Here is a 19031-nt window from a genome sequence, read left to right as displayed (position 1 = left end):
CACATTAGCATTCACATTTTAGGTCTTACAATTTAGGCAGTTATACAATGTGGACCCAGTTAGGGCACAGCAACTTTAGGAAGGAGACATCGAATCCGTCAAAACTCCATACTAAAAAGGGGCTTTTCGACCACTTTTCGACTGGTTTGCGATTATAATTTGCACTTTGTCTAGACCCCTTGTATTTACTATTGACATTCAATGTGAATTAAAATTCATTAGTACCAGTAGTAGTAGTACTTCAAATGAAGTAAATAAACGCAGTCTGCACTGTTAAAGTTTAAGCATTAAGGTATAAAACTGCTGCATTTTTTTAGTTTTATGATGAAGTTATTCCTCAAGTCTACCAAGTACCTAGCTTATTTAGTGTGAAATCATTTTAAGTTCTTACGAAACCGTTCCCACAATATCCTAGAAATATAAGTGATTCCAGATATTTCAGTCAGATTTATAATTTCATGTGCTGTTTTTAAATTATTTTCATTAATTCCTTGTGAAATACACAAACAACATACAATTATGACAAAAAGGATAACACATTTGACGTATGTAGGCCGCAGTAATGAGGTTAATTGTGTTCCAAATGAAGGTTGAATGTTTGGTGGCATCTCGCTATGTAGGTATGTCTGCCAGCTTTGCCCTCGAAATCTATTTAGGAAATAGGCCAAAATATTGAATGACGCCGCGAGTTTTATTTGCTTGGTACGCAAATACTTAAGACATGTACTTAAAATGAGCGTATTATTAGCTGGTCCCTGTAAAAAAACGAATATATTTTGTTTTCAGTGGTGAAGTCCATGGGTGAAGTGGATTGAGGTAGCTTAGACCAACGATAATAGGTATCTTTAATCTGGCTAAGAAGCTATTAACAGTAATGTGATAAGTATACCATTTTTGTGCAAACCATCTTACTAAACAAAAAGTTTTCCATATACTCGTAATTCTTACTGAAATAATTATGCACCTAAATGATTTGAAATACCTATGCAAGGGAATGCTTAAAATTTAATTATAATGATGCAGTGCCTAAATACGCATAAGAACGTTTACTGTACGATATTCATTTTACAGGCGCAGTCCAAAAAAAAAGTCATATTAATCCACGTCCGTATCTGAATAATCGGCATCACTCCAATCAGCGATGGCAGACGTCTAAATAGGAAAACAGTCGTTTTTAAGAAGCCATTAACAGTAATGTGTTAAGTAGGTACCTTTTGTGCAAATATCTTACTAATCAAAGAGTTGTCCATATACTCGTAATTCTTACTGAAATAAGTATGCACCTGGGAATGCTTAAAATGTAAATAATGATGCAGTAACTAAATACGCATTCATTTTACAGGCGCAGTCCTAAAAAAAAGTCATATTAATCCACGTCCGTATCTGAATAATCGGCATCACTCCAATCAGCGATCGCAGACGTTTAAATAGGAAAACTGTCGTTTTCCCGGCCACCCCGGGCCCTGCGTGCGGGGGGGGCGAGGGGGCTGGGCCGAGGGGGCCGGGGGGCCGGGGGCGCGCGCGTCGGCCCAGTGCCCCCCGGACGCAGCGGCGGCGCGACGCCTCCCTGCCTGCACCCGCGGAATGCGGCGCTGACCGACTCCCGCCACCCGAGACACAACGCCGTATACATGGACAACTCTTGCCTTCTCGACCTCCTCATCAGGTGCTTCGCTATGACCGAGCCCGAGGACCTCAATTTCACCGCGTTCACCGACCTCTGCCGCCTCTGCTCGCTGAAAAGCGGACCCCGGCTTCACATCTTCGACAAGGAATCTGAGCAGAGGCAGATTCTTTTCAAACTACGCACCTGTTTGCCTACTATGGTGAGTGGCTATTTTTCCTATTTCAACCTTGACTTTTTTCTACAAACTGAAAAAATCCTTACAAGTGCTTGCAACCTTCAGTGTTCAGTGTAAAGTAAACAGAGGGTGTAAAAATCCCAAGGAAGGCCGTCGTAGCTAGCTGTAGACGCGGCCCGTAGCCCGTAGACGCCTGCGCGCTACGAGCTACGATGACGATGTTTAAGATTAGGCTACGGCGACTGACAAAACCTGTTGATTTTTTTTTTATAAATAAATCAAATCATTATTGATATTTCTTATCCTTATTTTATTAACTATTTGCCGTATGAAAAGGGGATTTAATTTTTTTTTGTTATAATGAAGAACAAAAGTTTACGAAGGATTAATTTTGCAATATCAGTAATTTACCATTCTGTATACCTAATTTGATCTAAACTTATTTAACAACTGAATGTCTAAAATCTAATAAAACTCACCTAGCTATGGCGTAACTTGTGATACACAGCTATTTATTTGGCCTTGAGCTTAGTTTTGAAGGCGGGAATATTCGTACATGCCATGTTTATCGACTCTTAACACATTGAATACCACAAGTCATAATGAAGACTATTTTGGTCAAAAACATTGACTCTAAGTTCATCTATGAGTGATTTTATTGTGTTTAGACTTTATTCATTTACTCTATAAATACTATAGTGTGTTGTATGACACATTACTTTAATATTAACTTTAAAAAGTGTAAGTACAGGTCCGACTAATACCTATAACTTACTATCAAATGAGTGCGAATGAACCACATGTTTACAAAATGACGGATCAGCATGATTTCCAGTCACAACCCAGACAGCGTATGCTTGCAATAATACTATACTGGGAAATGCCATGAACTTGTTCTGTCTGGCGTACGAACTGGGTCAACGTGCTGAGTGGGATTACTCGTACGTATTCCCGGAATCGCGTGGAGCCACGGGGCATTGCACGTATCGGATAGTTCGGGGTCAAAGGTCGAGTGTAAGCCATGAAACCTTTCGAGTTCGATTTTTGAACCTTTTTACGTTTGCTGAACTTTTTTGTGGACCCTGGTCAATGATTTTTAAACATAGAGTAACTTTTGTTTAACAAAGAATAAGTAATTCACAGACAGTACTCAACAAATATTTTTTGGCTACCATGCCTAAATTTATTATATTATCAAAAGTCTAAAAAGTTTATTACTTTGTTATGTAGTACCTATGGGGCTTGCTTATGATAATTTTCACTCAAGCGATGCAATAGATGAGATCTACGATGGAGCGAGCTAACCCAACTAAGTTAGGATGCGCGCCATGATAAAATCTTATCCACGATTTTAGACGATAAATGTATGGACTTATCTTGCAACACTGATAAAAGTTTATCCTGGCATCTTAGGCCTACAGAACGTCAAGTCTAACAAGTGAATGTTGCGGTTATCCAGCAGATCTCGAAGGACGACTTTCTGCCGAAGAAGATCTGCGAGCGCTGCGTGACGCGCCTCGACCAGCTGTACGAATGGCGCCAGAGCTGCCTCAGCACGGACTCGGTGCTGAGGAACTACGCAGAGTCGATGAGGATCGTCACTTCTACCATCAACTTCCAGGTCAGTCTTTGAGGATAGTCACTTCTACGATTCACAGCTGTACAAGTGACGCCAGAGCTGCGCTGTGCTGAGGAATTACGGGGCGTCGATGAGGATCGTCACTTCCACCATCAACTTCCAGGTCAGACTTTAAGGATAGTTACTTGAACGATTCGCAGCTGTACGAGTGACGCCAGAGCTGCTCTGTGCTGAAGAATTACCAGAGTCGATGAGGATCGTCACTTCCACTAACCACTATCAACTTCCATGTCAGTCTTTAAGGATAGTTACTTGAACGATTCGCAGCTGTACGAGTGACGCCAGAGCTGCTCTGTGCTGAAGAATTACCAGAGTCGATGAGGATCGTCACTTCCACCATCAACTTCCAGGTCAGTCTTTGAGGATAGTCACTTCGGTTCACAGCTGTACAAGTGACGCCAGAGCTGCTTTGTGCTGAGGAACTACGGAGCATCGATGAGGATCGTCACTTCCACCATCAACTTCCAGGTCAGTCTTTGAGGATAGTCACTTCGGTTCACAGCTGTACAAGTGACGCCAGAGCTGCTCTGTGCTGAGGAACTACGGAGCGTCGATGAGGATCGTCACTTCCACCATCAACTTCCAGGTCAGTCTGAGGATAGTCACTTCTACGATTCGCAGCTGTACACGTGACGCCAGAGCTGCTCTGTGCTGAGGAACTACGCAGCGTCGATGAGGATCGTCCCTTCCACCATCAACCTCCAAGTCAGTCTTTGAGGATAGTCACTTCGGTTCACAGCTGTACAAGTGACGCTAGAACTGCTCTGAGCTAAGGAACTACGTAGAGTCGATCGAGAATCGTCACTTCCACCATCAACTTCCACGTCAGTCTTAGAGCTGCGAGCGCTGCGTGACGCGCCTGGACCAGTACAACAAGTGACGTCAGAGCTGCCGCAGAGCCGATCGAGGATCGTCACTTCCACCATCAACTTCCAGTCCAGGTCAGTCTGAGGATCGTAACTTCTACGATCAACTTCCAAGTCAGTTTTTGAGGATAGCCACTTCTGACATCAACTTCCAGGTCAGTCTTTATACATTTGAAATAATATACTGGATATAGCACTTCTGCCATTAATGGAACTACGTTAATTCGATGAGAATCGTCACTCCTACTATTAACTTTCAAGTCAGTCTTTAAAATACGTTTGTATTGTTAAATAAGTAGGTATTGTCACTTCTGCCATCAACTTGATCTACTTCAGCACGGATTCGATGCTGAGAAACTACGTAGGTAGAGTCGATAAGGATCCTCAGTAAGTTCTACTATAACTTTTAGGTCAGGTTTATTTTAAAAATAAGTTTAAATTGCTAGAATATAGGTATTGCCACTTCTATCATCAACATTCAGGTTATTCTTTGCTGGAACTTTCTAAATATACCTAGAAAAAAAATACAAGGGTCGACACTTTTTCATATACATATTTGCCGATGCTTTCAAGAAACAAATAGGTAGTTTTCACAACTCATTCAAATATTTCATACGTCTCATAGCAAACTCTCCTATCTACGAAATCTTTGTTCGTGATCCTTTGATAAAGTAAACGCATTAGTAAAACCACTCCACTTAGAAATTGTTACAGCTGCTACCGAAGTGAGTTTCAAGAATAGATATAGACAAAATATAACAGAAAAGCGTCTGAATATTTTTCTACGTAGGCACAATCTACAGAACATCAAACAAAGGTTACATTTGGCAAAGTAGCACCTTCAAGTATTATAAATTCAGAAGACGTCATAGTATTTAACTTTACTACATTAAATTGAAGCTAAAAACATCATTTAAAGGTGAGGGGTGTCTAACACGTGACACATGTGAGTGAATCCACGAAAATCTACGTAACAAATAAAACGTTAGCAGGCACGTGCATTTAAAAATCCGCAACCTCATTTATCTAATTAGTACCGTTATTAAAAGGTCAAAAAGATTAATTTCCAACTTCTTCCATTTATAATCATTCTCAATAAACAAAAGGTTTCAAATCTATTCACGAGAATTTCATACTTACAAAAGCTTTAGACAAAGCTCGCTCCTTGAAAACACATTGTTTTGTTCTCTTAACAAATTGTATCTTTCCCGTTTGTGAGAACGAAATATAGTTTAAGCTGCGAAGTGTGTGTAAGATTACTATTATTATTTACTTCATCATCATCATCATCATCATCTCAGCCATAGGACGTCCACTGCTGAACATAGGCCTCCCCCAATGCTTTCCATGTTGCCCGGTTGGTAGCAGCCTGCGTCCAGCGCCATCCTGCTTTATGATGTCGTCGGTCCGGGTGCGCCAAAGTTCACCTAAATTTTCNGAACTACGGAGCATCGATGAGGATCGTCACTTCCACTATCAACTTCCAGGTCAGTCTGAGGATAGTCACTTCTACGATTCGTAGCTGTACAGTGACGCTAGCGCTGCTCTGTGCTGAGGAACTACGCAGCGTCGATGAGGATCGTCCCTTCCACCATCAACCTCCAAGTCAGTCTTTGAGGATAGTCACTTCGGTTCACAGCTGTACAAGTGACGCCAGAGCTGCTCTGTGCTGAGGAACTACGGAGCGTCGATGAGGATCGTCACTTCCACCATCAACTTTCAGGTCAGTCTTTAAAATACGTTTGTATTGATAAATAAGTAGGTATTGTCACTTCTGCCATCAACTTGATCTACCTCAGCACGGATTCGATGCTGAGAAACTACGTAGAGTCGATAAGAATCCTCGGTAAGTTCTACTATAACTTATTAGGTCAGGTTTATTTTAAAAATTAGTTTCAATTGTTAGAATATAGGTATTGCCACTTCTATCACCAACTTCCGGGTTATTCTTTGCTGGAACTTTCTAAATATATCTAGAAACAAAACAAAATACAAGGGTCGACACTTTTTCATATATTTGCCGATGCTTTCAAGAAACAAATAGGTAGTTTTCTCAACTCATTCAAATATTTCATACGTCTCATAGCAAACTCTCCTATCTACGAAAATATGCTACGAAATCTTTGTTCGTGATCCTTTGATAAAGTAAACGCATTAGTAAAACCACTCCACTTAGAAATTGTTACAGCTGCTACCGGAATGAGTTTCAAGAATAGATATAGACAAAAATAGAACAGAAAAGCGTCTGAATATTTTTCTACGTAGGCACAATCTACAGAACATCAAACAAACATTTGACAAAGTAGCACCTTCGAGTATTATAAATTCAGAAGACGTCATAGTATTTAACTTAACTACATTAAATTGAAGCTAAAAACATCATCTAAAGGTGGGGGGTATCAGTAACACGTGACACATGTGAGTGAATCCACGAAAATCTACGTAACAAATAAAATGTTAGCAGGCACGTGCATTTAGAAATCCGCAACCTCATTTTAACTAATTAGTACCGTTATTAAAAGGTCAAAAAGATTAATTTCCAACTTCTTCCATTTATAATCATTCTCAATAAACAAAAGGTTTCAAATCTATTCACGAGAATTTCATACTTACAAAAGCTTTAGACAAAGCTCTCGCTCCTTGAAAACACATTGTTTGTTCTCTTAACAAATTGTATCTTTCCTGTTTGTGAGAACGAAATATGGTTTAAGCTGCGAAGTGTGTGTAAGATTACTATTTATTATTTACTTCATCATCATCATCATCATCTCAGCCATTGGACGTCCACTGCTGAACATAGGCCTCCCCCAATGCTTTCCAAGTTGCCCGGTTGGTAGCAGCCTGCGTCCAGCGCCTTCCTGCTTTAAGATGTCGTCGGTCCACCTTGTGGGTGGACGTCCCACGCTGCGTTTTCCGGTACGCGACCTCCACTCTAGAACCTTGCTGCCCCATCGGCCGTATTATTAACTTCCTATTTCATTATTATAGGTCATAGAAACGAGGTTAAGTTAAGTAAACCAAACTACATCATCACTGATAACGCCGATCAATATCACGATAAGCGATAACATGTTACAATTAAGAGACATATGTTTGGCTGATGTTATGTTATACGTAATTTATTATTAACTGTTCCGATTTCGTAAACTTTCGCCGTAACTTTTTTAACTATTTAAAATACCTAGATTAGAAACTTAACCAGTACCTACTTTTGTATATTTGTAAATGGCTCCTGAATTACACAATTTAGCACCCCAAGAGCCATGAATGGCCCCAAATCTCAAGTGTTTGGGCGTCTATTGTTCTGTTTAATCATTTCATTTGCATTCAGCATTGTTATTTGACGACACCAAGGAATAAATAATACTGATTATACTATGACAATACAATTGAAAAGATAAATAACTATACTAGCTCACGTTAATGACTCCGGGTATAAATATTGTTATCATCAAACTAACACGCCCTTTGTGGGCCCCAAACCCGTAGATGTAGTCTTGTGTATAAACCACCAGGTCAAGCAAGTGAAATCTCAGTATCGTCTCCCCGAGACAAAGTGTGGCGTTTATGCGAAATCTATTGTGTTGAGAAGGCGCGACGGGCGATGCAGCCCCCTCTACGCCCTGCATCGATCCGCGCGGCCCGGCGCTATCGACCACGCCACCCACCCACACGCGCCAATCTCAACCTTAACCCAACACAATAACAAACAACGTGCCTCCACACGAAACCCAACCTAAGAAATACGAGCGAGGACTCAGTTTCGTGTACTCTATCTTCGGATAATGAATTATACGCTCTGCCGTAGTTATAAGGTTGTCGATGCGCAATACAGCTATTGGATATTTGGGCATCGGCTACGCATGTCCAAGAGCGTTTTGTTTTTACGCCGCTCGAATTTTCCGATGGCGCAGTCGGTTCTCTTTGCGTCGAACTTCAAAGGCATGGATGAATAACGAGCAAAATTGAATCATTCGATTCTTAATTATGTACCTCTACCTTTTCAGTATCTGTAATCTTCAGTAGTCTGTAATTATCTAGAGAAAGTAGGAAAGCTGTATTCTTAGTAGGCATAAAGTTGATAATTGGAGTAAAATTGTATTCCCATCCCATGCATATGAGGTGACGCGCTAATGCTGCGTGCAAGGTCGAAGGTACCCACCACCGTCACCCGGGGGCACAGTTAACCCTGACCTAGCGGGGTGAAGGATATTCCTACTACGCCGCCCACCCGGCCCCAACACTTGCACTGAACGTTTCAAACCTACCCACAATCCCCTCGTCACTCTGATGGATAGGAAATCTAAACGCCATGAACTGGTTGCATTTGAAGGCCGATTAGACATGTAAGAACGGACTTTATCCGAAATTTTCACATTTAAAATAACTATATTATCTCCCAGTTTATACAAATAACGTTTTATAGTATAGTTTCAGTTAAGAGTGACAAACCTTCATCTACAGAATGTAGAGGCTGAAGGGACCTTGTCTTTTCATAAATAGAAAAAAACCTACTTACCGACATTTCTACAGATTTGAACTTTAGTGAAGACTCGAACAATACCGATCGATTCTTACATCATCACATCGCTATTATTCCAATGAGAAAAATCTCGGAGAGGCATTTTTGAACTACGTACATAAAAATCGCAAAAAGTAGTACGATATCTTGTGGGTTTGTGTGCAAATATGACTTCTAATGTTTTAAAAGCCTACCTCATGACCTTTAAACTGACCTTTACCATGCACGGAACTTAAAAATAGAATTGTGCAACAAATCACTCTATTGCACGAGTGGAAATAGTTCTACAAGCGCACAATGAAGCTATAGAAAACGCCACACAACTTGTACAGTCAACAGCACTTCAAGCTTAACTCTGTGGCATCTTATGTAGTTGTCATAGAGTCGATTTTGAAACAAAAATGTGCTATCGTTCGTAGATCCAACTTCAGAGAACTCTACAACTGACGTATTTTATGCTACGGAACTCTGAAGGTAGTCTAGACTTTTCCCAGATGGAATGAATGCTTACAGCATTTCGTTTTTGCTACGGGGTACACACTTACTAGATCATTGGAATCTACATATGAATGAATACTTAGGTGCCAACGGAATTGTAAATACCTAAATGTTCTGAAAATGGCTTACATACTAATAAAGACATTGAATTGTAGATATTTTGATGGAAAAGTAACAAACATCCGTACCTACCTATACTGTCACTAGTTGGTTTAAATAAACATTAGATAAGTATTGGAATAAATAGGTATGTAGGTACAATCTAAATCGGCAATGTTTACGAAATATAATTTTATTTGAAGTCTTCTGTTAGTGGTAATGATCTGAGATTAGAGGATTTACAATAATCCTCTCAAAGTCAATTGTTTTCCAACAACTATGGACGGCTTGAAAGGAATTACCTACTTATAAAAATCTTTTGGTAGAATTAACTTAATCAACATTTTGTATTGTCTCTACTACGGAAAAACATCAACTTGCAATAAGGAAGTCACTGGAAAAGTGTTGTAAATCGAGATAAAATGAAAATTGTACAGTAAGTTAGGTAACTACCGAAGTTGTTTTATCGGAAAAAGAATCAACGTAACATTTAAGTGTTACGTAGCAAAATTCACTGTGTTCAGTCAAAATATTAGTATCTACTGGGGAATATTGTTTTGGGTATGTCGTTATACAAGTACCCAATTGCTTTACGCTGTCTGTCTATACATAAATTGCTGCATAGATAAAAAAATATTTGATTGTCTAGACTTACATCAGACAGGGGTCACACAAACCGACTCCCTACCGTTTACATTTACGAGCAAAGAAGCTTCCTGCCACCCTAGGTGCGAAGAAGAACCCAGACGTTACGGGCCCCTTCACCACCCCAAGGTGCGTTGGAAGAAAGTTCCGATCGATGGGAGTACTTTGGTGGCGTGCACTGAGTGCATAGGGTCGGCCAAGCGCGCGCGTCTCGCTGCCCTTGCGTACCTCCGGGCTGGTTATGTCAGCCTGGTACTTTTACGATAATTAGCAAGTTTTATTGTTGATTTTTTATGGGTTTAGTTTAGTTTTATTTAAGTTTAGTTATGTTGTAGTGGACAGATATAAGTGTAGTGAAAGATGAGTGAAGTGAAAATTAATGTTGTAATGAATTCATATTATAACCAACTTTGGGATTTAGGAGTGAGTACAAAGTTAGCTTTGTTTGTATTCTATAATATTGATTAAATGTATAACTACTTTTAAATATTTAAAATGAGTGGCTCATTTGGGCATACATTATGTCATGTAGAGTTTTAGGTTTAAGGTAAAATATTAATAGAAAACAAAACTCTCATGCCTGTGTCAAATATCTGAATAAACCTCGAAAATGTATAGATAATCAAACACGAACAACAATTTTTACCAGGAGCAAACGCCAAACTATCGAAGAAATAAATTCTAGCAATTTTATGAAAACAGACATCACTAGAGATCCGCGTGATCTTTTGTTGTTGATTCAATACGTGGCATTATTGCTATAGCATATCCAATAGGCGACAATAAAATTTCTTGGAAATCCACGTGTTGTAGGTACACACACACGTTGATAACTTTTCATGGTTTTCAGGTCATCGACTTGATATTTTTACTAGACGAACATAAGTAGGTATACTTAGTCCCTGTCTAAGTCTTATCTAAAACATACATTTTTATATGTGTAACTGTAGAGGCACATTACAACCATACTTTAAAAGATTAAACAACAGCTGTAAAGTTAAACGCAAGCGAATTCCTCCACATCAATAAAATCGCATACTAGCACAGCATCCCTTGCACAACTTACCCTCTCTACATACCCTCTGTTTATGCGTTTGCTTTTAATCAGCGGTGATAAGCCCTCCCCTGCCGCCCTTTGCTTCATCTTTAGGGTCCATAGACAATGCAGACGAACATGACAATGTTGAGCAATTTAATTCTGTCTGTAACGAAATGTTTAAACACTTGATATTTTTTTCACGTATTTGTCACCACTTAATGTTTCTCTAAACACTCATATCAGTCTGCATCTGTCTTTCGTGAAATAAAAATACATAATAATATCCCGTCAAAAAATGCCCAATTCAACCATAGGAAGTTATGCCTGATCATCAAAGAGTTTTCATATATTCCATATTAATTATTATTATTAATTATTATACACATATTCTACGAAAACGGTNTAATTATTAAATTACCGTTCACAATGCTAACGAATCAGCGGTTTTTCTTCCTAATCGACGACTCTCTAGTCTAATCTTCTATTAATCCACAAAACTGTGTTGTGATCCACTAAAATATGTTCAACAGTGGAGTAGAGACAATAATTTGGTATTACCCAACAACTTCAATAGAATTGTTACCGTATCTACCCCGCCTACGTATTGTCAACTTTGAAACAGAAAAAATATTTTTCAACTGAACACAATAAAATTAAATAAATGCGTAAGTACAAAACTTTAAGAAAAATTAATTTTTTTAGGTCAACCTTTATTATTAACCCTACTGTCACCTATTGAAACACTCGAATATTCCCAGTATGTAAAAAAATGCTTCCCTCCGGTTCGTTGACCTCAACATGATTTATGGGAAAATCAAATTTGTCGACGTCCGTTTCCCTAAGATATTGGAGGTCGTTCAACCCGTGTTGCGTCGATTTTGGCAATTAAACATAGGGATAGGGTGTTCATGTCATAGAAAGTCGGCTGACTGTGACATAGACCAAATGGAACAGCCACGCAAATAGTTGTCGCACGTATGATTGTTTTTTTTTCTTCGTCGTGAAATGTAGAGCCCCTTGCAACTTGCAACATTTACGAGTTATTCCGTCTACCAGATGTGTTTGGTGATATTATTGCATTGAATGGATTTGAGATTAATGCATTAGTTGAATGTAATTATTTCAATGCAAAATAAAAGATGCTAGTTCACTAATTATTTTGTAATTGAATTTAACATTTCATCACAAGTCATTCACGTTACGGTACCTGAAACAGTTCAGGATTTATGGGGTATTAATACAATAAGTTAAACTTGCGTTATGTACTTGTATAAATTGAGAAGTCAATGAAAGTATAGAAATGTCATATGTCACCAGTGTCCAACGAGCGTTCAACTTTATTTTAATAACAGTGAATGTCTTCCTTTTCATAACAGAGTGTTAACAAAGTTTTCAATACTGTACGCGTTGGGCTGTCTGTCTGTTAGAGTCACTTAGTTATACCCTCTGTTATTTCCTGCACGGGACTATTCCCACGTCTCGTTCCCACCACTGCAACTCTTGTGTAGCCAGGATCTACAGCTTGACCGCCATAAAAACCCAACCAATGAAGGTCAAGTTAAACTGTCATTGGACCCGCAACGAAATTAATCAGAAGAACATAGGAGGAGTTCGAAATTACGTTTTCCCTAGTTCCCTCGTTCGGTATTTCCTGCACGTAATGTACTGTCTGTTCAACACGCGTTGTGGCGGGAGGTCTCGCACTCACTTTCCGCGGGGTGAATGCACTACGGGGGCGACCACCCTCGCTCCCTAGCCCTCCGAAGATACTCATTGAGGCACCGGCATATTTCCCCCGATCATAAGACCTCGAGATTCTTTTGGTGTTGGGAAGTTTTGATCGAGACGATTTTAGCCTTCTACTGTTGACGAGTTTGATTATTGATTTATAATTTCATGTTATTACCATTCCAAACATTTCTAGCTATTCGGTACCTATAGGTATAAGAATTTGTCATAATGACATACAAAGAGCGTGGCCACGTAGAAATTACTGTTAATTTCACATTGGGTAGGCAATAACCATACATAGAGACTATTGATTTATTATACTTATGTATACTAAATAAGCCTTCCCCGCTGAAAGATCCAGCTTATGTAACTCTGGAATATTATAGCTTAGCTTGCTGGTGGTGACAAAAAATTAAAATCGGTTCAGTAGTTCCAGAGAATCCATTTTATTATAATATTAGTGTATCGTTTATCATCATCCAATGCATCTCCTTATGTTGTGCCTCACTCCTCACTTATGGTCTTAAGGTTTTACAATTTTGGTCTGCAACTTTATGCACCTAATCTATGTTTTAAAGTACGCTAAATTATAATATCTTTATAATTTACCATCTCTCTCTATTTCAGGACGGCACGGTCAACATGGACAAGATGACCGAAGCACAAAAGACGGCGTATCTGGAAGCGCACGTGGCTGTCCAACAGCACATGGCGCAAGCGGCGGCGGCGGCACGGCGAGAACAACAACAACAACAGCAACAACAACAGCAGCAGCAACAACAACAACAACAACAACAGCAACAACAGCAGCAACAGCAACAGGTCCAGGTGAGATTAAGAATCTTTGAAAGTCTGCAAAGTATTGGGTGATTTTGAGCTGTATTTATTCATATCAAGCAAGTAATCTATTAAAATAGAATAGATAATTTTGAAGAAAGAAAAGGCAAACTAAATATCACAAAGTTGAATAATAATTTGTGTATTAACTATTGATTTAAAAATATGATATTTTAGAATCAATCGTTAATATTAAAATATCTATTGTAAATAGCAACAGCAGCAACAACAGCAGCAGCAACAGCAGCAGCAACAACAACAACAACAACAGCAGCAGCAACAACAACAACAACAACAGCAGCAACAACAACAACAGCAGCAGCAGCAGCAGCAGCAACAACAACAGCAGCAGCAACAACAACAGCAACAACAGCATCAGCAACAACAAACTACTAATAACAACCCCACGCGACACCATCAGGAAATGCAGGTTAGTTTAACATTGTTTGCACTCTTATTTGCTATCGTTCTCCATAATGTTTGTGTCACATATTTCATACGTCTGACTAACTAAATTCACTGTAAACCTATAACACTAACTTTTGGCTTTGCAGACACAGAGCAGCAATACTCACCCCGGCCACCCATCCCCACCTACCGTCAGCTCCACACAGCATCACTACGCAACCATCAACTCCCCGATCAAGGTGCCTCAAGTCAGCTCCAGTACGGGAGGACCAGATAGCACCTTTACTGTACCTGATGACGTCGGCATGGGATTTGAAGGAGGCGTTAGAGTGCTACAGAGTCTTGGGAATTGGTGAGTAGACTAGAAAACAGCACTGCTAAATAATATGATACCTATCTATAGTTTCTAATCTAAAAGAAGAGGATTTTGATTTAAAGTGAATAAAGAATACCAACAGATAGGTACTTTAGACTATAGGTAGTTTGGAATTCAATTTCCAAATCCAAACATCACCACCTTTAATGGACAACTAACTAATCCTCGCTGAACTTCGTATCCCCTTCAGAAATTATGTAGTTCTAATAGTGAAAGAACTTTTCAAATCTGTCCAGCAGTTTTGGAAACTATAATTTATTTTTACCTATTGTCACAGGTCACCAGAAGTAACAAACAACATTCCTCGACCTAACTTGATACCCTTTACGGAACCCTACGCGGAAGGCGGCTCTATGCACCCTGGAACCCGTCTGAAGGCACTTCAAGGAACAACAGTGAGAAAGCACCCCGCGATCAAACCTACTAGCTCCACTAACGAAGGTAAAAAGTCCTCTAAAACTTTACATTATACATAGTTGTTTGTGCATGTCAACTGCATTCGTAGGCAATTTAAGCTTCAGTCAAAACAACATGTGTAAGATGTTAGTAAAGCTAAAATTATGTGCCATAAGGAAATTCCAAAAAAACTAAAAAAAAAATACTAACACGACTTTCTTTTATATATGTATATAGATGTTGAGATTAGTGGATTAAGAAGGCTGTCACCTCGGAGGAAGGGCTACGAAAATGATGCGATCATTTAATTTTAGATCATTAAACTGTCTAGGGTCTTTGAGTGAACATATTTTTTTATTGCAGGTACCAAAGCATTTGAGTGCACGGTTTGTGGGAAAGGTCTAGCACGTAAAGACAAACTGACGATACACATGAGAATACATACAGGTAAATACAACATTTGGTTAGTTATTATATTTCAAAAGGATTAGGCCAGCGGTTCCCGAAAGGTGGTCCGCGGAACCCTGGGGTTCCGTGGAAAGGCCGCAAGGGTTCCGTAAAAAATATTATCCCACGTTTCGTGACCGACGTTGTTCGCTCGCACCGACTTGTTTACGCACAAGGGAGGGGCAGGGCGTGCGGGCGAAATAGTACGGGGGTTCCGCTAGGAAAAGTATAATCAATTAGGGTTCCTTGGCAAAAAAACATTGGGAAAGCCTGGATTAGGCAGTGTTTTCACTGAAAGAAAGAAAGAAAAAGAAAGAAGAAATGTGTATCATCGCCAAACGGATTGATTTTTTTCCGATTTCTTGAACCAATTCACAAATCTTTTATGTTATTACACATCTAACTAAACATTTCGCTTGAATCACTCTAATACCAATCCGTTGCGTACTTTAAAAGGTCTTAAGTTTTTGGAGCTCTACTTTACACACTGTAGAGTCGACTTGTAAAATCAAACGCCTGAAACTTAACAGTAGCATTCAACCCCTTCACAACATCAATCGTCTCTTCCCACCAGGCGAAAAGCCGTATGTGTGCGAAGTGTGCAACAAGGCGTTCGCGCGCCGCGACAAGCTCGTGCTGCACATGAACAAGCTGAAGCACGTCACGCCATCGAACGTGGCACCCCTCGGTAAAAGAACCATTTCAATACCACGTGAGTATCGGCTGAGTCAGCTAGTGATTCAGGGTCGGTGTGCGATTGTGATTTGCTGACTACAACTCTGATTTAGGATCACGATCTGTGATCATTTTCCATCAGAAGAGATGCAGACCAAGAGTTTCAACTTGACGGCAAAAAAAATTTCTATTCCATATGAAAAACAAGTTATTTGCTTGCTTAGCTACACAGCTCACTCAGCTGATTATCAATGACAAATTGAACTATTTCATCTTTTAACGAGGTCTTACTTTTTTTCTTAAGGCACTTACTAAAATCTACTGATATCTTGAGTTAATTTCCTGGCAGTTCACAATAGCACCCCGAATAGATGTTTTCATAATTTACCACAACCTCAGCCTAACCAATTTCATTTATTAACAGCGTTAAAACTGGACGACGTCAAACCTCAACTGCCAAAGCAAGAAGACACAAAACCGAGCCAAGCAGAAATAGCAGCAGTTGCTCAGCAGCAACAGCAACAACAACAGCAACAGCAGCAACAACAACAGCAGCAGCAACAACAGCAACAACAACAACAACACACCCATCAACAACCTATCCAGGTGTGCCAGGTACCTGGACACAGCTTTACGGTAAATCCCCCAGAGAATACAAGGCATGCGTTGACGTTCAATAGACGGGCATGCTTTCCAAATTTATTTCATTCTTCTGTCTGTTCTGTGTTTAATTTAACATATTTTACATAATTTGGTTCATTTACCGAAATATCTGTATCCATTTTCTTTTCTTCGCCGTTTTCATCATCGTTGCGTTGACTTTATTTATACTAGTCTAGTGCTGAATATTATGTCACATTTTTGTATGTAGTCATAATACAGTCATATTTTGCTAACAGTGAGTAGCTCCATTTCATCAACATAATATAAATAACATTCCATTAGAACGGCTTTATCATTTTTATTGTTATTATCTTTTTATCACCTGCAAACATAGTTGCGTACCGTAGTTGAAATTACGAATGGGTATATCTTATTCTACGTGAGATAAAACATTAAAAACAACTTCTTTGTATTGAATTTTCTAATCAACTTCTTTGTATTGAATGTCTCGTGTCACTCTAATTATCCAGTTGTCCCCCTTTCAGATAAGAAATACCACGACTATCCCACACCAACAGAACACAAACTTGGTGCACACTAGCGCCGCATCCGCTGCAGTGGCTGCTGCAACCGCTGGTATGGTGGTATCGTGGTCCTGCGAATTATGTGGAAGGCTGTTCGCGACAAGAGATGAGTGGAGCGCGCATGCGAAGTCACATCTACCAGACAATAAACTGCTTCAGGACAAGATGCAGCAAGCCACACAGCATCAGGTAAGAAACGGATAAAAAACTTAGGACTTAGTTGGAGGTAGAGTTTGATTGTTTCCTAAGCAACAGTGTTAACAAAGCTACTAAATAATTTTCTTCTCGGTCAGGACCTGTGGTCAGGATGTTCCAAGCTTGAAGAAAATCGATGTTCAGACACGAGAGCTAATATTGTGCTTCGGAAGGCATGTTGTACCAAATATATACCGTTTAATCGAGTCGCCTATGAGTCATGTCAGAGAAACTTTGCTTCTTTTGTTTCAGCAACAAGAAAAGGTCCACTTATCAAACCAGGAGAAGCTCCAGCTGCTTCACCATCACAATCAGAACCAGCAGATCCTGAACGGCCACGGGATAGCCACCGCCTCCGTGTCCACTGCGACCGTGGTCAACGAGGGCGGCGGAGGCGGCGGGGGCGGGGCCTACTTCACGCATGGGCACACACACTACACCCAGGAGAGGCAACACACTCATGCGCATCATCTATGTCTAATGTGCAGACAAGAGTTCGCGGGCAAAGCCGAGTTCATGTTCCATGTAAGAGGACACTTCGAAGGCAAAGTGAGTGATATCGCCGCGGCTGATGTTCTCGCGAGATCTTTGGTGGACAATTCAGGACTGTGCACCTGAGCCTCAGCCACACCCATCAGCGCCTTCCACGCGGACTGCGGGAAGAGCGTGTTTCAAGACGAAACTATCATGTTGAAGTTTTGAAGCACGCGATGGTGGGTACTTTTAGTCTAAGTCTAGCTGTAACTTGTACATCTGAAGACTCCATACCGTAAATCCACAGGCTTCCGCAATAGTTTCTTAGCTTGTTTAATATTTGCAATAGGTTGATTATGACTGGTTTATACGTATTAAGTAGTTAAGTAGGTAACTAAATTTTTAACTTAATTTTTTTAACAAATTGCATCGTATCAACTTCCAAACGTCAAGCTCTTGTTTACTATGAAACAGCTTGTCAAAACGTGACAAGCCCAATTTTTAGTTACCTACTTACTACTTAACACGTGCTAATCAGCCTTTAGACTAAGTAAGACACAATCATAGGATTGAATTAAACCAAATACATCGACTAAATACTTATGTGTTCCACAGATTCTTTTAACAAGTTTCGTGTTTTAAAAACACAACAATATTCCACGTTTTAACAAAATACATAATAATAAACTGCATATTCGGTATGAAAAGACTCAAGTAACTTTATAAAAAAAACTTCTATTAGAGACAGAAATGACAATTCCATTAAAAATAAATATCTAATTACTTATTTTACTGTTATATTAACTACGTGAGTAAACTGCCAAAGGAGATGAAACTAAATAACACACCTACGAGTAAGTTAAATACAATAAATTGTAATCGTGTCACCATAATAATACAGTGTGATAAAATCACAATCTATCTTTATGATCTTAACTCTAAGATTGAAGAAAATCTAAAGGTAACTCTATATTTAAGTAGTTTTAGAGAGGATAGTATATTATTGAACTGAAATACGAGTGTCTTTGACATTTACTACCAACTCGTATGAGGTTCAGGACCTATTGAGGAAAATTGAACGAGATATAACGGTCGTATTAATTTTATTTGTAAATATCTCTAGGCAGTTACAGTTATACCTACTTAGTAATGCTACACATCGTATATGTACGATATTTCATTAAGTAAATATGTA

The 19031-nt window shown here is 39.4% G+C and overlaps 1 protein-coding gene across 1 annotated transcript; it reads left to right on the top strand.

Moving 5' to 3' along the window:
* Nucleotides 1-1596: 1596 nt before the first annotated feature.
* Nucleotides 1597-18237, top strand: LOC114359057 (hormone receptor 4). Its single transcript, XM_083287609.1, is given in 12 exon segments — nucleotides 1597-1826; nucleotides 3262-3423; nucleotides 13469-13608; nucleotides 13953-13990; nucleotides 13993-14052; nucleotides 14291-14438; nucleotides 14740-14903; nucleotides 15222-15305; nucleotides 15880-16017; nucleotides 16405-16616; nucleotides 17129-17356; nucleotides 17615-18237. Coding segments are annotated over 12 exon segments (1935 nt in total). The 5' UTR covers nucleotides 1597-1631; the 3' UTR covers nucleotides 17981-18237.
* The last annotated feature ends 794 nt before the right edge of the window (nucleotides 18238-19031 follow it).

The sequence above is a fragment of the Ostrinia furnacalis genome, unplaced genomic scaffold (genome assembly GCF_004193835.3).
Source record: "Ostrinia furnacalis isolate ACB-3 unplaced genomic scaffold, ASM419383v2 OfSCF4221, whole genome shotgun sequence".
In the NCBI taxonomy this organism is placed as follows: Eukaryota; Metazoa; Arthropoda; class Insecta; order Lepidoptera; family Crambidae; genus Ostrinia; species Ostrinia furnacalis.
Note: the sequence above shows the minus strand (reverse complement) of the source record. Positions and strands in the feature narration are given on the sequence as shown.